The following is a 23,627-nucleotide window of genomic DNA, read 5'->3' as shown; positions in this document are numbered from 1 at the left end:
TACATATTGTTAAGGTACTCATTTGGAACAAGAAGAAAATGATACGGAGTATAAATTTGTCGGAGAAATATACTGTATATAAACATGCATATATGTGTATTTTAAATTACCTTATTGTTCAATAATAGACTCTTTCATAAATCATATTAAATTCATTCATGAAGTAATAACTTAAACAAATCAAATATATTGTTAATTAGATAATAGTTATTGATAATTACCGTGCATAGCACGGGATCTAACCTAGTTGACATTATATGTCATTCACTGATCTTCCTCCTATTGAAACGGTTTATCAGTTCATTCATCTTTCTCCATTGAAGCGGCTTCTGAGCTGTTTCTCCTTCATTGAAGCGGTTTGAGGTGATTTATCTTTATTTTTTATGTTTCTTTTTGTTAATCATCGAATATTTTTCTCATAATTTAAGGTTTATCGTTAATTTAATTGTAAGTATAATCAATCTAGGGTTCTTCTATTGCGAAATATTGAAAAATTGGTCTCTCTCAGAATAGTCAGATATCCATTGAAGCGCACTCAACGTCCTCCATTGAAGCGCAGTTGGCGTGATTCGCGTGAATCTAGTTCTTGTATCCCCACTTCTGAGGTAAGTTGTTTGTATTTGTTATCATCATATCAAATATCTCTGAAATTATGAGATTGATAATTGAATCAAATATCCCTATAATTATGAATCAAATTTGGTTGCTAATGTATTGCACAACACTTTAATGTTAGGATTTAACTATAAAATCAGAGCTCTTTTTACAGTTTACCTCAGGGACGGGACTGAAACTATAAAAATGGACATTTTGTCCTTAGAATTTTTGATAATGGTGGGAATGTATCAAATAGTGGGTAGGTGGAGAAATTATTGAACAGAAATGTGTTAAAACTGTCGTTTTGGAGAAGTAGCTAAGCTAGCAGCTCTTGCCTTAATCACATCTCTCAACCCAGTAATTCTACGGAGTACTCGTAGTATTTATACCAATCAATCTTGTCTATAGGTAGCAGCACTAGCATATAGTTAAATGAGTTTGAAATCCTCTTCGTGGAAGCTATACTTAGGTTTGATGCAATTTAGGTTGCTATTATATCCGTTTTTGTTTGCTCAATGATCTAGGGTTCGTGATTCATTGTAATTTGTCCAAATGGGGTGACTAGGGAGTGTTTGGTTGCATAAAACATTATTCATGGAAATTATATTTATTTTGGGCATTCATTATCCAATAATATGATTAACCTACATCAGAAGGGCTCTTTTTTTCTTTTTTTTTTTTTTTTTTTTTTTTTTTTTTTTTTTGTGTATACTTTGTCTCATCGTTGTCTTGGTTTTGATAGGTAAAAGAAGTGGCTTACAGCCATAATGGTGGAGTTGGCCGCTGAGAAGCATGTCCAATATGTCATATCTGTTGAGAAGGTGTGCTCTATCTGGTCTTTTATTTTCCTGTTTAATTTCTTGGGGTCTGTGATTATTGGTGTGTAAATATTTTGCTACTTGTGTCCCTAGAAAAAGGACGGATTTGAATCGGTGGTCATGGAGCACCTTAGGATGAATGGTGCTTACTGGGGACTGACAACGCTTGATCTTTTGGGAAAGCTTCAAGTCGTGGATCAAGATGAAGTTATTTCATGGGTGATGCAATGTCAACACGAGTCTGGTTTGTGGTTAATAATGATAATAATTCAAATTTCCACTAACTCTTGTTTCTTTTTTTTTTCTTTTCTTTATTTTTGGTTAATTTCTTGTTTCTTCTTATTCTTATATGAAATACATTTATTGGTTGAAATTCTCCAATTAAACTGCATGATTTAGAACTGGTATGAAAAAAATTGTGGAATGCCAGCCTCTTAATAAGAAACACAAGGCTTCCTACATCTATTAAAACCACATCTACACTGTATGTAGCTACTAGCTAGCATGCTCCTAGATTTTTATCCTGTTCCCGTAAATGCTTTTTACTGGACTAATATGTCATATGCTTACAATGGCTGGCCTATGCAGGTGGATTTGGTGGTAATATCGGACATGATCCACATATTCTTTATACTCTCAGTGCTGTTCAAGTTCTAGCTCTGTTTGATAAGATACATATTCTTGACATTGCGAAGGTGACAAATTGTATCCTTTATAACATGATGAAGTTTCAAGTTGTTCTAAAACTATTTCCGAGCCTTGGAAGCTTTCATTTTTCTGCTCATTAATTTTCTGATAGTTTGCTGAAATCTATTGTTTGCATCTGGAGGAGACGAGAAATTGCCTGTTGTAAGTTGTGAGCTTTACCCAGCTCTGTCGTTAAATCCTGTATGTACTCATCGAATTTTGCTAATTTACCATGATCTTGATAATTTAATTGGGATAAACAGCTTCTTTTCTGTTGTCAAGTAACTCAATCACACAGCAAGGGCACTCTGGTTTGTTCATGGGACCTTAACCTTGTAACTCAGATATTGTGGAGCTGCAGAATGAGGATGGATCATTTTCGGGAGACATCTGGGGAGAAGTGGATACTAGGTATGTCTTCAAGTCTCTGTCTTGTCCTTTACACACCCCTCTTTTCTTTAAACAAAGAGAAGCTTACTCAGGTTTATTCATATTTCTAGATTTTCATATATTGCAATCTGTTGTCTTTCATTGCTACATCAATTGTACAAAATTGATGTGGAGAAGGCTGTGAACTACATTGTAAGGTGCAAAAACTTAGATGGGGGATTCGGATGCACGCCTGGTGGGGAATCACATGCAGGACAAAGTATGTTGGTGCACTTTGATAGTGATTTATAGGTTATATGACACTCTTGATGTTACTTATATAGATGAAGTTGGTCTTCTGTCATTCATTATGTCTATTCACTCTATTGTATATTTGTACAATTGTACATGCCCTCAACAATTGTCATGGATTTCATTAATATAGTTGCTGTCCATTAAACTGTCACTGGTAAGTGCAAGGCCAGAATTTTGGTCTGAGACTCTGAGGAATCTATCTGTTGCTATAGGCCTATAGCTTTGTCCTTTTTTTTCTTTTCCCCCCTCCATTCACCTCGATCTTACCCTCCCATGAATATAGCTGAATTAAAACTTTTGACTTATCAATATCTCAAATCTTATGATCTAGGAATATTATAAATTCTATGGTGTTCGGATACTGTATAACGTAAATCCACTCAGCTGCTTGGAGGTAGTCGAAGCACACTGCTTGGGAGATTTATGTTTTAGTTTTCAATATACTGATTATATACTGTACAAATCAAGATGATTTACGTCATTTGAGGAATTTATGGTATAATAATATACCATTCTTGCAGATGCATACTCTTTGAGCTTTATTAATTCTGGTTACTAGTTATAAGCTCTTGGTTCCTATGCTTTTTTTGTACTCTCTTTTGCACTATTATTTGGTGAGTATCTAATTTTATTGGTTTGTTATCATTGCAGTTTTTTGCTGTGTTGGTGCTCTTGCTATAACAGGCGCTCTGCATCATGTTGACAAGGACCTCCTTGGTTGGTGGTTGTGTGAGCGCCAAGTGAAGTCAGGTGGTCTTAATGGTCGACCAGAGAAGCTTCCAGATGTGAGATGTTCATTTCCTTAAATTTCTAGAAAAAAAATGGAATTAAACAACGGCACTCCTAAGATCTTCAAACATATGCTTCTGAATGCTCTCTGTCATTTTCCTGCTTTCAGGTCTGCTACTCATGGTGGGTACTGTCTAGTTTGATTATGATCGACAGAGTTCACTGGATTGACAAAGAAAAGCTTGTTAAATTTATCTTAGACTGCCAGGTATTCATTTCACTTTTTAATTTTGCACTTATTAAAGAATCAGTTTTTGCAGTTTTGTTTTCAGTTGCTTGATCATGACCTCCATTCTCATATGTAATTATCATCCAGGATGTAGAGAAAGGAGGTATCTCAGATAGGCCAGATGATGCTGTTGATGTTTTCCACACTTACTTCGGAGTTGCAGGTAACATGCTAGTTCAATGCCATCATTCTTTTCTCTTCAAAACAGGTTTTCGCCATTAGTGTTTTTTAATGTTCAGGCTGATTTATTTTGTCGTGTTGGCATTGGTAGGTCTGTCACTTCTTGAGTATCCTGGAGTGAAAGCCGTAGATCCTGCCTATGCATTACCGGTTGATGTGGTGAATAAGATTCTAATTGGCTCATAACAAAACCATGCTTTGATATATTGGAGCTGTCTGTTGGATCTGTGAGTAGAACTAGACTTGCACGTCGAGTTTTCTTTCTGTATACTGAGAGAATGATAGATTGATAGCCTGTAAAATTGATGAAATTAGAGAAGATAACAAAATGCGGTGAACTATATTGTTGTTTTATCATAGTTAAACCTTTTATCAATTGGCTTTCGCTAAGGTTTGACTATGATGTGATGCGAAATTCACAGTGATTGTGCTAACAGCATGCTTTGTTCTAACTCTTTCTTCTCTATATAGCCACAATTAGCAAGGACAATGAAGAAACTTTAATTTGGTATGGTAGTACTTGGTATTATTAAATCGTTGTACAAAACCATAAGAGAAGCTTACAACCAAATTAAAAATAAAAATAAAAATAAAACGTAAACACATAACCCACATCAACATGCGACTATTTTAATTCTAGACAGAGGGGGTATGTAGGCTTATTATGTAGGGCTCTTCTTATCGCTACCTACACATCTAAAATGATGAGCTTGCTGGGTCATCCCATAACATTTTCCGGTCACATCCCCTGAACCATCCTCGTATTCATTACAGTCTACCAATTCTTGATTGCTATGCTTCTCCCCGGCTGGTCGTAAACTATGACCGTCACACGACTGCGGTTGAACCATCTTAGTGTTAGCAACATCATCACCACTTCTTTGACGCTGTTTCTCCTCCTTTTGGTTTGATAGACCTTGATCTTCTATAATCTTGGCTTGTGAACTCATGTTGTATCTATAATTTGTGGATGAAGTGAGTAAAGGTAATAACACTTTAAAATGGTTTGTTTTTTCAATTTTAAAAGGTTCTTAATTTCAATTTCTGTAACGAGTAAACAAAGGTGGGAGGTGTCATTCGAGTATGATGAGCAACAAGATCATATTACAAAGCTGTGAAACGTGTGGATTCCAATTAAGTGGCACGTTGCTTGCAAATTTTGCAGGCTTTGAATTGAGATGGCAGTTACAGATTTGTTAAAACAAATCATGCAACTTATGTCATGCTTTTGTAGTAGCTTTAAGTCTTTAAGTTACTGGATAAGTGAATCCACTTAGGACAAAGAGTTTTGAAAAACACAATCTCACCTTGTTTGGTGAATAATAACAATAATAAAATTTATACGAAGTATATTTATAAAAGGTTGTCCTAAGTTCCTAGCAATTTAGCATGATTTAATAAAATCATTCATCAATATTATGACTTATGAGTTGATTACCCCTCAGACATAGACCCAAGACTAGCAAATTTAGAGGTGGTGGCCAATTTGAGACAACCAAACTATCTAATCTAAGGGTCTGTTCTCTTACGTTGAAGTTCAGTTCAGTTCAGTTCAACTGAGTTCAGTTCAGTTCAGTTCAGCTGAGTTCAGTCAATGAGAACAGGCCCTAAATAATTGTTGCATTCTAAGAATCAATTTTCAAAAAAGTTATGATGATTGATGAGTATTAAGTTATTAACCTTTAGCTTTTGGTGAAATTACACAAGTTATCGAGTAAGCAAAACCAACCTATAATTATAACTGAAAAATGAAGTTTTGCTTTTGCTATAATGCCTTACAATCTTAACCAAATATAGAATTAGGAAAGTTTCACTAATTCACTATTCTGTATGTACTTCTATTGTATTATTATACGTAGTATCTATCCAACTGTCATTATTGTAAGTTTGTAACAATAAACTGATTTAAGTAAGCTACTTTTCATGTATTTTAATGTACATGTAGAATATTGTTACGTAAAAATCTAAACCAATTAGTTAGTTAAATAAACTATCTCAACCACTTAACAATAAACATGTAACACTCGACCGAACACCATCTCCTTACCAAAAAATTGAAAAAGAAAATATATATAACCAACTAATAACTACTTTGTAATCTATAGATATTAAAGACTATTACGAACTTAATAACTACAAGCACATTAGGAAAATAAATAAAGAGATATACCTTGATATTAAAGACTATTACGAGCTTAATAACTACAAGCACATTAGGAAAATAAATAAAGAGATATACCTTGAGATATTGATTTATTGATCCTACTCTGTATTAATTAATGAACAATTAATTAATCACACATTATTACAACAAAATTCGAAATTAAATAATTGATTACACAGTAATATAGTAGGGATAGGGAATAGGGGCTAAAGAAGAAGAACGAAGAAAATGGTGAAATTTGAACGGCTTGCATTCACTTTAATTTTTTTTGCAAATTTCCAGCTGACCTGTCTGTGCCTGTGTCTGTCTTCTCTCTCCTCCATTTTTACTTCACTCACACACTCTTCCTTCTTCTCAATCTTCCCCAAACTTCTTCTTCAATTTCCCTCTTTTTCTCTTTCAATTCAAATTTCCCCTCTTTTGATTTCAATTTCCCCCAAATTCAATTCTATCTCATATCATTGTCTACTGTTTCAGCTAATTTTAGGGTTATGTATCTTTTCTTCTTCTAGGGATTTGATCGTTTTCCCCACTTTCAAGTAGCATCGCTTTTCATATGATCGTCTTCTTTTTTGCTTCGATTTCTTCATGATTTCGCTATTTCTGATCATTCTAGGGTTTATTTTGGATTGATCTTACTGCTACTGTTCATTCAGGTTTGTCAATTGATTATTCTTCTGTTTGTGTAAGTATTTTTGATCTAAATTTGTATCAGTTTTGTAATTATTACTCCAATGATGCAAGTTTACTCACCTTACTTTGAATTTGTACTGCTATAAGATATGTGTTTCGATGATTATGCAATCGCTTTTGAATTTCGATCTTTAATTCTTCAAAGAGCGATAAAATTGAACCTAATCTACTTTCTAATGAATCCACGCTTTCAGTTTCATTGGTTGAATGTAGCGTGTTACTGTGTTAGTGTATGCTTTGAGTTTCATTGGTTGAATGTAGCGTGTTAGTGTATGCTTTGAGTTTCATTGGTTGAATTTAGCGTGCTAGTGTATGCTTTGAGTTTGATGAAATGTTGTCATTGTGATTCTAAGGTTATAAATTTCATGTACGTTTGAGCTTTCGACGTCTCTACGAGGGATTTCTGTGAGAAATTATAAGCTCAGATGGTTTAATGATAGTTTAGTGAGTGGGAATAATATTGGAGCTTGTCATTATGTAAGCTATTTGTTGCAGCAAATGTATTTTGTAACTTAGGATTTGTGGAGCTATGCTGTTATTACTCTTTGTAAACAAGCAACACCTATGTCGGAGGCTTGCTTATGACCCTTCAAGTGCATTAGCCGAGTGTAATCCGCTATGTCATTGCTGGAGTTATCTCCAATCTGACATCTTGGACATGCCCATAACTGGTTTAGCCATTATTATTTTCCTCCATTCTTTTTGGTTGATTCTTTGATGTTTCAGATGTTTGCCTAGAAAAATAGTCCAGATTACTTTTGTTTTACCTATTTTCATTGAAGTATCATCATCAGCATCATCAAGGGGTATGCTGTATGCAGTATCTGACAGTGAAAAGTATGCATGGGATTTTATTTTTTTTTATTTTTTTTAAAAACTAATCTTGCTATTCCATATATCATCATTATTGTTAGGCTGGGATTAACTTACAATAGAGTTGGTCACTGATTTTATACTTAACTTTGATCCCAATGACTTGGTTTTGGTGAAAATTCATAATTGGCATATTGATTTTCTCTATTGACCACATTGGTTTATTTGGCACTGCAGGTAGCTTTGGCTGAGCAGAGAAATTCTAGAAGATGTTGTATATATTGAAATAAGCCTGAGCAAGAACTTAAAGATATCACTAGATCAGGTCTGGTCTATGCCAGGGCCTTGAAATTATAAAGTGGCAATGAAGGTGACAGAAACTGCACAAATTCCCACCAAACAATATGAAGAGGCTAATTGGTCTAGGAAGCACTACTTAGACACTGCTAGGGGACACTACTTGAGTGCACTTGCTGGGCTGAATGGTGGAAAGCAAGAACAAACCAAAATTTCACCCAGCAGTGATTCTCCTTTGCTTTTAGAAGACCATGTCTGCAACCAAGCAGCAGAAGCTGAACAAGCATCTACTCCCGAACAAGAAGTGCCGGTAAAGACCTTTTCTGATATGGATGTACCGATGCAATTGCCTAACGGAGTCCTCAAAGCATCTGAAAGGGATTTGGAGGCTGTGAAGTTACAATTTAATAAAACTCTTGCTAGAAACACCAAATCCCAAATTACGGAAATGATCTGTAAACTTGGGAGTTTAGGAAATGAAATGGACATCAATGATACTGCCAATTTAAAAATTACAAGGACCGTCTCATCAGAGTCTGATGATGCTAAGGAGCCACTGCCAAAGACAGCAGTAGAGAGTAGCTCCCTCCACAGGATGGTAGAGTCTCTTAAAACTAAACTTGAAAATTTGAAGAAAGAACATGCAGAACTTAATGATATTGATGCAGGAGCAGAATCTGCTGCTAGGAATCTGCATTTTAGTCTCTTTAGAAGCGAACCTGAGAATGGAGATTGTTTTGCCAATAGAGATAAAGCTAGAGAAACTTCAGAAGAAGTAATTCAGGATAAAGATAATATATATGATCCGAATATTAAAGCAAGAGGTCTGAAAAGGGATCAAGATGCTGCTAAATTGTCTGAAAACGCAGTGAAGAGGCCAAGAATGGCGCGCGATGTTGACAAAGAAAATGATTGTATAGTGAGCTCGGTTGATCTGGCCAAGAGCTTTCCTGAGGGAATTCATCCTGCATGCATGTCGACGTCTGAGTCTAGTGCCCGTGTCATGATTTCTGAAGATGAGCTTGAGTCATCAAGCCAGCAAGTGGGAAAGTCAGATAAGTTAGATAGGGGAAGTTTGATTGCAACAACGGGAGGAGTTGAGGGGGAAAATTGTGACTATGCTTCTGAATTCTCCATACGGTGAGGATCTTGAACATCTTTTATTTGTCTTTCACTGAAGGGCTGGGTAATACCAAGAAACTTAACTTCTATTCTGTTTTTACACCATATGTTTTCCCCTTGATGTCAATATTTACTTAAATGAGTGCTCATTGTTCTGCAGATGCTGAATTATAATTTTCACTCTTCTATTATTGGTTATAGTGATAACTGATTATGTCTTCTTGCTTATTTCAAGCATGAGCTACTGTGCTTTCCCCTGTTCCTCCACTCCTTACACTCCCCTTAAAGAAAACTTGATACTAGGAAAGTGAAGGGTGCTTGGCTACCAAGAGCCATTGTTAACAAGCTCTATCTAATTTATTACATATCCTGAAATATAATAAGCATTCTGGGTGTATACATAGCCTAATCACTACTCTTTCCTAATCTTTTAAATATTATTCCAAATACACTGACCTGACCCTTAAATTCTATGCAGGAAAAAAAAAAATATAACAAACAATACCCGTACTATAATACCAGCAAACTAAGACAGAAAAAACAGATTTTCATCTTCCTTTCTTTTCCATCTACATCACCTGCTTCTTCAATTTTGATTGTCTTTTATATATACAACCCTTTACACTTCTTTTCATTATTTCCATTTAAAGTCCAAGATCAACCCTTTTCTTGTACTCACCGCGTTTAATCAGAGCATGTTATGGTTTGTGTCTACAGAGACTTTGTCTTTTCTGCTCGGAATAGAGATATCAGCTTGAATTGGCCCTTTTCTCAGAAAAATTTGCAACTTTGTCTAAAGCATGGTGTAAAGGATGTACTGCCTCCTTTTCAGCCTACGGATTCACTGAGAGATACTTCCATGATTAATTGCTCAGCTGAGAAAATCTTGCACAGTGAAGAAAGTAATGTTGATGAGAAGCAGTCAATGCTGAAAAATCATATTGTATCTGATACTATACTGGAACTGGATCATTCGTGGAACCAGGATCTTGCTGAAGGCTACAGGGATTCAGATTCATTTCCAATCCAAGGGGAAAGAGGTTTGTCATTCAAGACTATTGCGACTGCAAATTGTCAGTCAGAAGTGGAGTCAGTTTCCACGAGCAACCTCCCCTTGTCGGAAGTTTCGGATGAACGAGAAGCTGCAGTTTCAGCTGCTAACAAGACAAACAGCTCAGCCTCACAACTGTCTAGCAAGAAGATTAAGGTGGCAGTGAAGATGCGTGTTAGCAGTAAACGTAATACACCTGAAGATATTACATCTGCTTGTACCGGACCTCCTGAAACAATTTCTTCGAAGATTTGCCCTGTCTGCGAAAATTTCTCATCATCTTCAAATACCACTTTGAATGCCCATATTGATCAATGTCTTTCTTCACAATCTCCTCCAATCTGGATGAACAGTTTGAAGTTAATGAAGCCTCGAATAAAGCCAAGAAAGATAAGATTAATGACGGATATTTGTGCAACTGCCCCTTGCTGCACATTGGAAGATTTGGATAGAAGAAACGGTACTAACTGGGCCATTAATGTAGATTTCCCCTTGGAAGAGGCTGATGTGCCTTCTGAACAGATTAGTCCTGTAGTATCATCCAAATATCTTGTACAAAATGCGGATGATGGCTCTGTTTATATTGATTCAAGTGGAAGGAAAATACGGATTCTTTCAAAGCTCAATGATACGTCAACATCATCATTTTCTAAGGCTAGGGAGGATCCAAGACCAAAGAAGCAATCAAGAAAGGCCAAGAGAAGCAAAGTTATTTCACCAAATAGGAAAAAGCGTCTTGCGAAACATTTGAAGTATCTCAAAGTCACTCGCCAAAGAAAAAGATCTCTGTCATTGAAAGTCAAGGGCAGATCCTCTGAAGTATGCCTTTTGTTCTTGTGCTCTTATATCTTGTTGCACAATTGATTATTGTTGTTTCTTTTCTTCACCGTTTGATACTAATGCTATGAATGCCTTGGGGGGTTCGGATAAGAAAGGGTATAAATAATATAAAAAAAAATATTAACAAAAAAGAAGAAATTAGGTACAGAGGATGCAAAACCCCGCCTTTCATGATTTTTAGAAAAGACTATCTGAGTATTGCATATGTTTGATGATTTCCTGTTTAATTTGTTTTCTTTGGCATACTAGGTCTTTTTTTTTTTTGTTATTATGTTGCTCTGCAACACTCTAATTGTTCTTCATTAGTTCCCAACTGGAAACTATTTTTCTTAATATTTTAATATGAAATTGTCTTTGAGGTTATAAACTCATTTTTTTTTTTTTAATGTCCACAGGCTTGTGGACATGAAGAAGCTATGCATGCAGTAGGAGATGAGCAACAAACAGCCTCATTTGTCAAGGTATTTGAAGCTGAAGAACATAATCCTGGTAATTCTGGAGACATCACCAAGCTTTCAAGGCGTGAACTTCAAGCAGCAAAGGACTTGCTCATTGGAAATGATCAAGTTGCTAGTACTGAAGTGGGGCCCAGGGGGGCACCTGTCAAGAATTTTCCGAAGAGATCTCTCTCCTCAATGCAAAGTAACACGAGGACTTGTACCATTTACCGTGCTGGGGTGGACCAGAGGAGTGAGGGTTCTTGTAGAGTGAGGATGCTGGGGGGCCGTTCACTGAGAGGTGCAATCCGAGGAAATAGAGATGCGTTGCAGGTATCTTTGAAGCCGAGATCTGCTCATTTTAATAGGAAATTGGCCAAGGAATCGCCACCAAAGTCTTTAGACTCAACTATGGCTCCAGCTCCTCCCCTTGAAAGAGAAGCTGGCATCCAACCTCATGCTTTGCAAAAGGCTGATGTTTCTTTTCCTGCTACCAGGGGACTGCTACATAGTTGTCATGGTGGCTCATCTGAAAGAATGAGACCACGCAATTCAAAGACTGCCCTTTCACCCAATCACTCGTATGTTCGTGCATGTCAGGCTAATTCTGATAAAATCGGATCAGCCCTTGAAAACGCTTGTGACTTAAGTGGAGACGGAGAAACTGAAGCATGGCCTACTAGCACTAATCAGAAGTCTGGTGCTGCAATTGACCACCCAAAAGGCCCCAGAATTGCTGATGCTTTTGGCAGAAGTGGCATGGTCGAGGTACAACAAAAGCAAGCATTGGAATATGGTGAGAATGGATCAAAAGTTACCAACAGTAATGATGATCTTGGTGATGATGCACATGGTAATTATAATTGTCTCTCTTTGAAAGGTCTTCATAATGATAGGGAGTTTATTGCTTCAGTTTCATCATCCACCTTGGCCATTGGAGTAATTGAAAGAAGTTTGAGGACTACTTTTGGTCCTGAGCTTGAAAAAGCTGCTGATGTATCCCAGTCTAAATCACTCCAATGTTCAGACAAATTTCATGGTCCTTTATACAGGGCTGAGGTTAGGGGTTATTCAACTCAACCTGGTTTGAATGATGAACACAATATAGTTCATGGAAACATAGCAGATGCTCAGAGATTGGAGCTGAAGACAGGAGATTGCATTCTTAATTTTGGTCATGGATTTCTGTTTCCGGAAGTTGATCCAATCCCCATTCCAGGACCACCTGGATCAGATTTGCCTAGTTTCAGTGATATGGGCTCTGAAGATCTACATCGAAGTTCACTAAGTAACAGTTTGGCACAACCATCAGGGGCTGATGATAAAGTGGTTGATGGAGACCTATCAGACTCCCCATTTTCTGCCACATCCACTATCTCAAGCTTGGGTCGGAGAAGAACAGATAATGTTACTGTCAATGGACAAGAATCTTTGAGTGTTTCTCTTTCAGCATCTGATAGTATTTATCCAGGGTGGTTTGGTGCTAGCTCTGGACCTTTACCAGGTTTTTCAACAGAATCTTCACGATTTCCTGCTGCTGAAAGTGAAAGGGCTACTTGTGTTTATAGTTCAGAAAATGGCATGGTTGATCTAGGCAGAGGCCCTCCAATGCTAAATCGCGATATCCAGCAATGCTGTTGTTCCCAAAAAGAAGAGAATACTCGAAGCACTGTGACTTCTCAGGAATCTCAGCTTCTACAATGGAGACCGACATCGCCGAAGAGTTTTCCCGGAGGAAATTATATGTATTCTACCTTGGATGTACATTCAATTGGTCTTGATGACCGAAGTGCAGTGTTTTCTTCCAGCAGCTTCCATAAGACAGAGTCGGTGAACATAGCTCACTCTGTAGAAACTTCACATCAGAGTATTACATCTCTGGAGAGCTCTTTGGAGGCAGCCGATCCATTTCCAAGAACTGGTGACTATGGTTCTACAAGTCCTGCTCCAATCCTCCGGTTAATGGGAAAGGATTTAATGGTCAGTAATCGGGTGGATGCTGATCTTTCAAGGTCTCAGGCTGCCATAAATGTCAATGTTAGTAAATTAGTAAAAAGAAGTTGGGAACCTCAGTCTTCTCAGAGTCCCACTTTTATGGGACCTCTTCCTCACGGCCAAGTTCCTGTTATTTTGCCTGTGCGACATTTCGATGTTGGGCCATCAAATGTAATGCATAGCTTCGGAAGCCATAACCAAGCATCAGAAGGCATGTACCTCAATGAACATATGCATGCTAGTTTCTCTGTGCTTGGAGCAGGACCATTGCAAAGATGAATTTGGAAGAAGGTCAATCCGAGGAGAAAATGTCATCAAGAAATACGGCAACAACAGTGTTTGGAGATCACGAGATTTATAGTGAGCTGGATGTTTCGATGTTTGAAGATGAAGTTAGGGAGCAAACTTCATTAGATGACAACAGACTACATGGTTGAGGCAGGGCATCCTTAGATAACTTTGCCTATTCAAACGGACAACACTTGAAAGGACCATCTCTATGAAATTTGGGGTTTCGTAGTCTCGGAAGCAAAACTTTCATGAACTTGGCCTATGTATCTGAAACAATCATTCATGTCCAACTTGTTGAGCTAGAAAATAATTTATAAAAAAGGTTTACACGAAAAGGAGTTATTCACACTTGTTTGCAACAATTTGCTTGTGTTTATATTAGGACTCGACCTAATAGAAACTCTTCACCAGTCAACCAAACTTGGATTTGTTTGCAGTCCAAATTATGTGACAAATCCATCAAGATCCACTGAGGTAATTTTTTGCTAATTTGATGATTAAATGAGCAATAACCATTATTTAATTGAATCATCAAAAAAAGCAGAAAACTAACTTGGTGTACTATGTACTTGCCCTACTTGGGGTGTATGCAATAATATTTGATAACTCATAATTAATTAATTGACATGCTTCTATATTTGGGTTAACATAAATAATTTTAATAGGAAATTACTTTTTTTTTTTTAATTTATTTTTTTTATTTTTGACAGGAGGAAATTACTTGTTAACAACAACAATCAATCCCAACAATTTATTTTGTCCTTCAAAAAAATAAAAATCACGAAACAGAATCTAATTAAATGATAGTTTTATTAGAAATATGTATCACCTTTTCATCTAATTAAATGAGAGTTTAGTTAGAAATATGTATCTATTGTATCTAACTTATTGTATTGTATCACTAATTTATGCCCATCTACCACTAACTAATATCTGATGAACTAAGCAACTAACTTATAGCTACCAAACTTCGTTAATGATAATTAAATGGGATTCCAAATTAATATTGTAGATTTGTAGTAATTGAGTAACTAATAACTTAGGGCCTGTTCTCTTACATTGAAATTCAATTCAGTTCAGTTCAGTTCAGCTCAGCTCAGTTCAGCTCAGCTCAGTTCAGTTCAGTTCTTAATTTCCTTCTCTTATAAAATATTCATTTCAGTTTAGTTCAGTTCAGTTCAGTTCAGCTCAGCTCAGCTCAATTCAGTTCAACTGAGTTCAGTCAATGAGAACAGACCAGTTTTACAAACTTGTTCATTTTCATCATTTTTAAAAACAAAAAGAACAAAAAAAAAAAAACATAAACTTCAAACTAATTGTATAGTTTGTTCACTTGAATCAAATATACGCACCCTATATTTCAAGAATTCTTACTTGAATGCGCTCTTTTTTTTAAATACAAAAAATATTTACTTGTATATACTTAGTATCTATTTTGATGTGAAGTACAAGTACTGTTTGAGTATTTTGTCTTTATTGATGTTGTCATACATGTACATGGAGAAGCATCAATTTTTTACTTGTGACAACTTATGTTTTCTTACTTTTCTTTGACAAAAGCCTACCTTAACTTGTCCCGCGTTCACGAGGATGATTTGGAATTTGTTTACTTGTTGGCTTGTTGCTAGTTCCATATAATTTTGTACCGTAAATAGGAAAATAAATCAAATTGAACCATAAAAATATAGGAGTATTGAATATATACAACAAAGTTCAATACTTCCCCATTTTTTTTAATTCTAGATTTCAATAATAAAATAAAATAGCGTGAAATTTAAGTGTCACTGACCTCAAATTTGACTATTCTAGCCAAATACTCAAACTGAAATCTATACTTTTTCTGAAATCACACAACTTAATCTTGTCTGGATCCAAATCAATTCTGACATGATCCGATTTGAAAATTAATTTGTATAATACACCAAGTATTCCATATCATTTCATTAGGATATGCAAATTACCAATTGAATAAAAAACAATCTAACCTAATTCGTATGAAATTGACCCAAACAAACCCGACCTGAAAATGACTCAAACCCGATAGAGATTTGAGAGTGCCACCTCTAGAAAGTTAAGCACATAAGACATGAGCTTAATTCCAAAAAAATAAGACAAGTCTTATAAATCAGGTCATGCTGACATGGCGGTCTAGCTTTGTCCCCACTCTCTCTCTCTCTATATTTTTCTGTAAACAAAATATGAAAATAGTCTGCTTTTTAAAACAACTTTTTCCATATTCAAACCTCCCCCTTTTTTTTCTCTCTTTCTCTCTCTTCACTCCTTCAAATCTCCATTTCAATCTCTCTTTTCAACCTTTTTCCCTTCAATTTTTACTAAATCATTTCTATAATCATCCCCTCTTTTCTTTTTTCTTTTTAATTTTATTTTCTTTCAATTTATACTACTGTATTTCTTGTATTTCATCTTCTTTTCTGCTGATTTCATCAAATTCTTACTACAATTTACACTTATAAATTCCTCGATTTCCTTGTTTTTTTCTGGGATTTTTTTTTTTTGAATTTTCCCAGAAATTTTCGTTTTTTTGGGGGTTGAAGAAGAAGATGATGATCAGAGACTTTGATCGAAGCATAATTATCTCAGCCGTTTGATCAATTTGGAACTTTCTAGGGTTTTTCCCTGCTCTTTAGGGTTTTGGGTCATCATTTTAGGTTCGTTTTCTCTCTCTAAAGTAATTGATTGATTGATGTTGCTTTATTTAATTATTATTTTTAAATTCTGGGTGTATAAGAATTTTCTCTTACTTATCCGGTAGGTGGGAGAGCTGTATTAGTACAACTATTCATTATTAGGAAGTAATTAGTTGCTTATTTATGGTATTGTGGTCAATTTTTTATTAATTGTGATTTTTTCCTTTATTTTTGGCTGTTATTATAGTAATTCCTGTTAATTATATGATATGCTTTCTTGAAAGTTCTATTAATGATTGAGGATAGTAATCATATTGATGCATACGCTTAAATTTTTCCCTTATTTTTCAATTTGGGTATGTAGTAATGATTAAATGTGATGATAGAATTCCTCAAAAAAAAATTAAAAATTGTGATGATGGAAACTTTTGAGATTGTATTATACATCTATACGGAGTAATGGAGTATGTAGTGATTGGGTAATATGTACTGTATGTTTATGATGGTTTTAAAGTAGATGCTTGCAAAGCTTTTTTTCGTTGAAGTCTTGGAGGGTGCAGGGTATGATCAAATCCCGTACACATCACTGTCGTTTGTGGCTCCTTATTCACTAAAAAAATAATGGTTCAATGTAACTTTTGTTGATTGATATTATGCTGAAATGGGATGTTAGCCTTTTGGGCTGTTTGTTTCACCATTATATTGCTTTTAGATGTGTAATTTTGTTCCCAATAATTTTCCTTAGCATGTGATGGGGTTATGGTACTGGCCTAAAAAAAGAGAGCATATTTTGTTTTTTTTGTAATCTTCTGATATTACTCTGTATTTTGTGGTCAAATGGGATCTTAAGAAGGAAGAATGTTTAGATTTTTGTTCCTTGTCCCATCTTTTTGATTTATCACCTTTGATATGTTGGTACTTTTGTGAGAGGAGACCTGTGACTTTATCTTTTGGGTCAAGATTCATATTATTTGGTCTGGATCCAGATCAAGGTCTGCTATTGAAATAGAATCAATTTGCTTTTTATTTTTTTATTTTTTAATTTTTGTTTTGATTCGTAGCTGATCAGAATTTGATGCCATTGAGGGATGATTTGGCTGCATATAAGAAGATTAAAAAGGAGAGGTTAACAATTACTAAGCAACAATTACACTGGTCAACACGTGATGTTTTCATGAATACCAAACTTGTACCATTTTAGGATATGTATCGATGCTTATTTGCAGTTCTAAGGGTTGTGTATATATCATACGTGTATTATAAGAGAAACCCTCGGTCACAAATTTCAGTACTAGTAATTTACTAGTAGTAAACAAAGGTGTGAGTTCCTCATAAATTACTTAAAGGGTTATAAAGCTTTTTCTTTCCAGACCTCTTGACCTTCAAATGAAAAGGACTGTTTCAGACTTTTTGCTGTTTATTTGATTGTATGTTATTCATATGTATATTCATATTAAAAAATTGATGTGTTGATATTTGGTATTAAGTCCTGCTCCTCTCTTTTCCCTTTTGCGTAGCTTAGAAGTGTATATGTTGTTCAGTCATAGCCTATGAGTTTAGTGACCAGAAGAGTGTCTCGTCACCATGTACATACAAAAAAGTGCATCTTGAAAAGGGGAGGTAGGGAGTTGGGAGATAATGTGGAGTGCTATATATTCTCCTCATTTTATGTGGGAGGCACTCATGGTTTGAATTTGTCTGCCAGCCTAACATATCAGCTGTGTTGAATTGTTAAGCCTGTTCAACTTTGCAATTTATTTAGCAAAGATTTTCTGTTTTGATATTTGCTTTCTATATGTCTTAGATTGCTTGGACCTGTTAATGAAGAGTCTTTAGTCCTTTTTTAGCCAGATTTTGTTGTCTTATGACCAATAGTTGATTACTTTCTTTATTGAAATATTTGAAATTAATTGATGATAGAGAAGACAGTATGAGGGTGGACTCCTTATGTGTGGAAGTAAGTTGGTGAAAGCGCAAAATCTGAATCAGAATGACTCAATCTAATCTATAGCCCTATAGGGTATATAGTCAAACAAATTATGCTGAAGAAATGAATAATTGAGGCAACATGATGCCGTGTTAATGATCTAATATTGACAAGCTTGTTCTAGATAGAAGATTATAATGCAATATTACTTTCACCATATGGAGTTCATATTACAAGCAATGTGTTGCCCACACTTTCTGTTTTGTTTTGTTTGTTGTGGTGTGTGGGAGAAAAAAACTTTAAACATCTCATCTAGCTTCTCCATATCTGCTTACGAGTTTGTTGTTCGTTTTTATCTGCAGGTGGCTTTATAAATTTAAAGAATAAGTCAGGAACATGGTGCACTCTGCTGAACGACCGAAAAATACAGATTCTCCTAAGAGTGGAGTAGGAGAGATAGATACTAGGGCTCCATTTCAGTCTGTCAAAGATGCTGTCAACTTATTTGGTGAGGTTGCCTTTTCTGGAGAAAAACCTGCAATTAAGAAGGCAAAACCCCAGTCAGCAGAGGTTTGTTTTGCATGCTTACAATATTCATTGGGCAAAATACATTCTTTCTGTGAACATTGAGCTTATGTGCTAGAAGAGATGGGTAGGTTGAGCTGTGCAGCTAGTGCTTGTGCTAGGAGATGTTCCTGAAAGTCATTTGATTGTACTATTATATTTCTGGGGATTATATTCCCTTTTATCCACTTTGCCACGTCTCTGTCTTGACATTTACTGTATAGAATGGACTCACGTTGCTCTGAAACAAAAATAAATAAATATTTGTAACCACTATTGCGTTGTGAATTTTAATAGTGTGGGATGTGAGAGTTGGGGTGGAGGGCACCAGTAGATAGTATATCTAGCACAATTGCAAAGTTTCTCTGCTAGCTTTGTCCATGAGATTTTAAACTTAGGCCCCGTTCTCTTCACCTTAATTTTGCTGAACTGAATTTATTTTTACTGAACTTAAATTATTTTTTATTTTTACCGAACTTTAATTATTTTTGCTGAACTGAATTATTTTTACTTAATATTATTTTTTTAAGGTGAAGAGAACAGGGTCCTTAGTTCCATTACAAAGTGCTGAAAAACTACTTTATTCAGACCTTTGATCCAAAAGGCAACTTACTACTTGAAGTAAAATAATAAGGACAGGGCATTTGAGTGAGACGCATGATTTAGGTTTTAATCCTTTGAAAGATTATGTTAAGGATTGACCGTTAGTGAATATTTTATTGTTCAATTTGTAGGTAATGTATGGTTGATAACACTTTTTACTATGTTATACTTCCTAGAATCCTACTCCACACTATGTATACCTTTCACCTAAATTTCACTTATCTTATTAGGTTTGAACTGAACTAAATAGCTTTTGTCTTATCTGAACTTATCAACTCCATGCTTCCTTTCTTTCCATTTTAGTTGACACATTTCTTTAGACACTTTTGCCAACGTCTGATTTCAAACATCAATATCTTCAATTATCAAGAAGAAAACATTATAAAAATGCTACTGTGAATGGATTTTGCAATTCCACTTGTTGGGATGAAAATTTTGATTGGTAATGCTCTTTACCAAGCACTTGTAATCAGCATATATTGCCTGGGCCAAAATGCTAATTGCCCTTAAATGTCCTAAATTCTCCACAATATGCTGTTTGGCTAACACCCCTTTCTCAGTCACCGGCGTACCACAGAAAGTATAAACCTTTAATATTTTTACATTAAATTTGTGAGCCCCCCGCGCCCCCACAACCAAATGGCAATTCTCTCTCATTGTAAGTGTGAACAGGGGGAAGGGGTGCTTTATCTATGAAATTTTGTTCCGCACCATTCTAGTTTATTTAAATTAATTTTATGTTGCAGAGAGCTCTGGTTAAGGAGACAGAACTTCACCTGGCTCAAAAGGAGCTAAACAAGTTAAAAGAACAGCTAAAAAATGCTGAAGATACCAAAGCAGAAGCACTTGTAGAACTTGAGAAAGCTAAGAAAACTGTGGAAAGTTTAGCACATAAGCTCAAATATTTAAATGAATCTAAAGAAGCTGCAATTCAAGCTACAGAAGCTGCAAAACAACATGCAAAGAAGCTTGAAGATGTGAACAGTGCCAAACAAGCTGTGACCAATGGTTTCCATAAAGAAGAATCTGGAGATGTAAAAGAAAAGTATACGACTGTCATCTCAGAACTTAACGCTGCCAAGCAAGAGTTAGCAAAAGTTCGTCAGGATTATGATACTTCTTTGGAAGCAAAGGCTACTGCCCACAAGCAAGCTGCAGAAGCTGAGCATGCTGCAAAAGCAAACACAGAACGGGCTTCTGAACTTTCAAAAGAAATAGTTTCTCTCAAGGAAACAATAGAGCAAGTAAGGCAGGCTTCAATTTCAGCTCATCAGGAGCAATCAAGCATCTTCTCTGAGAAAGACCTTGAAAGACGATCTTACAAAGCCAGATTAGAGGAATCTGTGAAGAAGTTGCAGGAAATGAAGAAAGAGTTTGATCCTGAAGTTTCCAAAGATCTGGAGGGAAAACTGGCTGAAGCAATGGGAGAAATTGAGGTCCTAAAAAAGGAAGTGGAGAATGCCAAGGCATCAGATGTAGATTCTGTGAGAACGGTCACTTTGGAGCTGGATGATGCCAAAGAATCCCTTCAAAAGGTGTTGGGAGAGGGAAGTGCCCTTCAGAGCCTGGTTGATTCTTTAAAAGAGGAATTAGAGAATTTGAGAAAGGAGCATGCAGAATTGAAAGAGAAAGAAGCAGAGACAGAATCCATTGCTGGAAATCTGCATGTTAAGCTCCGGAAATGTAAGTCTGAGCTTGAGGCTTCCCTTGAAGAAGAAGCTAAAGCTAGTGGAGCCTCAGATGAAATGATTGCAACATTGAATCAATTAACAGAAGAAGCTGAAAATGCTAGACGTGAAGCAGAAGAGATGAAGACCAAGGCTGAAGAGCTTAAAAAGGAAGCTGCTGCCACCCGGATTTCTCTAGAAGAAGCCGAGGAAAAGTTGAAATTGGCACTTGAAGAAGCAGAGGAAGCAAAAGCTGCTGAGGCGAGTGCCCTTGATCAGATTCAGGCTTTGTCTGAACGAACAGATGCTGCTCGTTCCTCAACCTCCGAATCAGGTGCCAAAATCACGATCTCACGAGATGAGTTCAAGGCTTTGAGCAGGAAAGCAGAGGAATCTGAGAAGCTTGCGGAGATGAAGGTAGAAGCTGCAATGGCACAAGTGGAGGCTGTGAAGGCGAGTGAGAATGAGGCAGTCAAGAGGTTGGAAGCTTCTCGGAAGGAGATAGACAATATGAAGGCTGCAACACAGGAAGCAATAAAGAAGGCTGAGATGGCTGAGGCAGCCAAAAAGGCCGTGGAGAGTGAGCTTCGGAGATGGAGAGAGCGAGAGAAAAAGAAGGCAGCTGAGGCTGCCTCCCGCATTTTGGCAGAGACCCAGGCTGTGCAAGCACAGGTTCAGTCACCTATGCAGACACGCACACATGTGATGTCAACCAAGTCAGGGCCTGTTGACTACAAGTTTCAAGTACAATATGCTTCAGAACAGGCTAATGGGGGGAAGAATTTGGATAAACCGAAAACTTCTGTGTCAAAGAAAGTACTCTTGCCTAATCTCAGTGGCATATTTCACAAGAAGAAAAGTCAAGCAGAAGGGGGATCGCCATCTTATCTTCCCGGTGAGAACTGAACTATTTGACGTTTTGTGATATGGTGAAGGAAGCTTCTGCTGCATTTTGGATACGTGTACATTTTGGTAGGAATGTGTTATAATTTGTCATAATGTGGTGAGGACATGAAAATGGATGTGAAAAAACAGTTAGTCATCCAGAGAGTCATTCCTGTATAGAACCAAGGAATAACTTGCTTGAATTAGTGTAGGTCATTGTATGTTAATCTATGCTTATTGAGTGCATGGAATATGGGGCATGAAATGCCACAGCCTTTCTCATTTGTGTATCTCTTTTAAGTTGTTGGTTTGGAGGCTGCATCTTCCTTAGCTTCTTTCTAAGAGAACTATTCCACGGCGAACACCATTAAGAAGAGCATAAATTTCCACAAGCCAAATGGATGCTGTTCCTAGATGATGTGCAGTGCTGTAGGTTTTGTACAGCAGCAGAGGCAAGTTTACATTATAATGATTATCAACCTGTATTATAACCCTTGTAAGCCGCGTATAAAAAGATCTCAACGGCTATACTTACAACATGATAGCCATTTTTGAAAGATGTTAGTGTTTATTACCAGTACAAATTAAAATTATTATGAATATATAATACTTATATTGTAAAATTAAATATATCAAATAAGGTTCGTATCAGTATATACAGTATAATCTTATTTATGTAGAATTGATAAAAATATTCGTAGTCTAAAATTTATGTTATTTTATCGAGACATTCCAAGTTTCCAACTAGGAACATTATTGATTTAATATATTATAGCACATGTATAATCGACCATAAGCTGCTGTAATCAGCATCATGTACTCCTACATACATATTCTATTCGACTCCATTATTAAGTAGTCTTTTAGATATAATAATTTCGTTAATATCGGGACTAATCAGTCAACAAAGCTTTCTAACCAACTAGGTACATTACTTATTACTCCTTACTTTAATTAGTGTTTTAATATTCAATAATTATCCAAAAAAAGGTTTATTATGCAAACAATGAGCGTAGCATTGTAATGTGTATCGATTCTAGACCAATTAAGATTGAGTTTACTCTGTTCCCTTTTGCGATTTAACCACTAGAGTTTGGAGAGATGTTAGCCACTTAATAATAATTGTATTAACTTAAATTGTTCTTCATTTGTCTGTCATTATATGTGTTACTCTTTACCGCTGGATATTTCTTCCGTCTAATAATTAATTTAAAAATGTTAGAAAAGAAAATTAATTTTTTTTTGAATAGCAGAAAAGAAAATTAATTAATTACACTACTCTACACGTGTTTTATCATAAATTCTCAAATTTATACCATTTTAAGAAATGTATTAATTTTCTTCATTAAAACAAAAGGTATTTGCTGTTTATATGTAGCTCTTAGATTTTTTTTTTTTTTTTTTTTTTTGAGAAGATATGTAGCTCTTAGATTACATATATTATTCTTGTCAAAAAAACAAAAAAAACAAAAAATTACATATATCATTACCCGTAGATAAATAATGTGTAAGTAAAAAATGGTAATCCGTATTACGGAGTACTAATCTCCTCGAGTTATCATAACTTCTCAAATTTATATCATTTTAAGAAATGTATTAATTTTCTTCATTAAAACAAAAGATATTTACTTTTTATATGTAGTTCT

General features: G+C 35.8%; 3 protein-coding genes across 4 annotated transcripts; all 3 read left to right on the top strand.

The window, feature by feature from the left end:
• The first annotated feature begins 233 nt into the window (after positions 1-233).
• LOC145604892 (geranylgeranyl transferase type-2 subunit beta 1-like) lies at positions 234-4,403 on the top strand. 2 transcript variants are annotated; one of them, XM_081660878.1, is made up of 11 exons: positions 234-363; positions 509-605; positions 1,340-1,418; positions 1,509-1,659; positions 2,004-2,120; positions 2,447-2,513; positions 2,603-2,751; positions 3,438-3,571; positions 3,685-3,783; positions 3,892-3,967; positions 4,076-4,403. In XM_081660878.1, the coding sequence occupies exons 3-11, from the start codon at positions 1,365-1,367 to the stop codon at positions 4,168-4,170; spliced, it is 942 nt and encodes a 313-aa protein (XP_081517004.1). In that variant the 5' UTR covers positions 234-363; positions 509-605; positions 1,340-1,364; the 3' UTR covers positions 4,171-4,403. The 2 variants fall into 2 exon arrangements, with proteins under 2 accessions (XP_081517004.1, XP_081517003.1); XM_081660877.1 differs by lacking the exons at positions 234-363; positions 509-605 and having other exon boundaries at positions 1,324-1,418.
• A 2,033-nt stretch (positions 4,404-6,436) lies between these two features.
• On the top strand, positions 6,437-14,022 carry LOC145605182 (uncharacterized). Its single transcript, XM_081661217.1, has 4 exons — positions 6,437-6,804; positions 7,892-9,091; positions 9,791-10,943; positions 11,360-14,022. The coding sequence occupies exons 2-4, from the start codon at positions 8,019-8,021 to the stop codon at positions 13,673-13,675; spliced, it is 4,542 nt and encodes a 1,513-aa protein (XP_081517343.1). The 5' UTR covers positions 6,437-6,804; positions 7,892-8,018; the 3' UTR covers positions 13,676-14,022.
• Positions 14,023-15,910: 1,888 nt separating this feature from the next.
• LOC145605824 (WEB family protein At5g55860-like) lies at positions 15,911-22,271 on the top strand. The gene is made up of 3 exons (XM_081661888.1): positions 15,911-16,356; positions 18,625-18,832; positions 20,176-22,271. The coding sequence occupies exons 2-3, from the start codon at positions 18,659-18,661 to the stop codon at positions 22,000-22,002; spliced, it is 2,001 nt and encodes a 666-aa protein (XP_081518014.1). The 5' UTR covers positions 15,911-16,356; positions 18,625-18,658; the 3' UTR covers positions 22,003-22,271.
• The last annotated feature ends 1,356 nt before the right edge of the window (positions 22,272-23,627 follow it).

Source organism: Chenopodium album, chromosome 22 (assembly GCF_948465745.1).
Source record: "Chenopodium album chromosome 22, dcCheAlbu1.1, whole genome shotgun sequence".
Classification (NCBI taxonomy): Eukaryota; Viridiplantae; Streptophyta; class Magnoliopsida; order Caryophyllales; family Amaranthaceae; genus Chenopodium; species Chenopodium album.
The sequence above is the reverse complement of the archived record's forward strand: the minus strand, read 5'-3'. Positions and strand labels throughout refer to the sequence as shown.

Excerpts from the sequence above, each read along its gene's own strand:
- LOC145604892 (XM_081660878.1), top strand. The coding sequence starts at position 1,365 with ATGGTGGAGTTGGCCGCTGAGAAGCATGTCCAATATGTCATATCTGTT. Across the intron at positions 1,419-1,508 it reads ATGTCATATCTGTTGAGAAG|AAAAAGGACGGATTTGAATC; the intron begins GTGTGCTCTATC and ends TTGTGTCCCTAG. Across the intron at positions 2,121-2,446 it reads CATTGCGAAGGTGACAAATT|ATATTGTGGAGCTGCAGAAT; the intron begins GTATCCTTTATA and ends CTTGTAACTCAG.
- LOC145605824 (XM_081661888.1), top strand. The coding sequence starts at position 18,659 with ATGGTGCACTCTGCTGAACGACCGAAAAATACAGATTCTCCTAAGAGT. Across the intron at positions 18,833-20,175 it reads CAAAACCCCAGTCAGCAGAG|AGAGCTCTGGTTAAGGAGAC; the intron begins GTTTGTTTTGCA and ends TTTATGTTGCAG.
- LOC145605182 (XM_081661217.1), top strand. The coding sequence starts at position 8,019 with ATGAAGGTGACAGAAACTGCACAAATTCCCACCAAACAATATGAAGAG. Across the intron at positions 9,092-9,790 it reads GCTTCTGAATTCTCCATACG|AGACTTTGTCTTTTCTGCTC; the intron begins GTGAGGATCTTG and ends TTGTGTCTACAG. Across the intron at positions 10,944-11,359 it reads TCAAGGGCAGATCCTCTGAA|GCTTGTGGACATGAAGAAGC; the intron begins GTATGCCTTTTG and ends TAATGTCCACAG.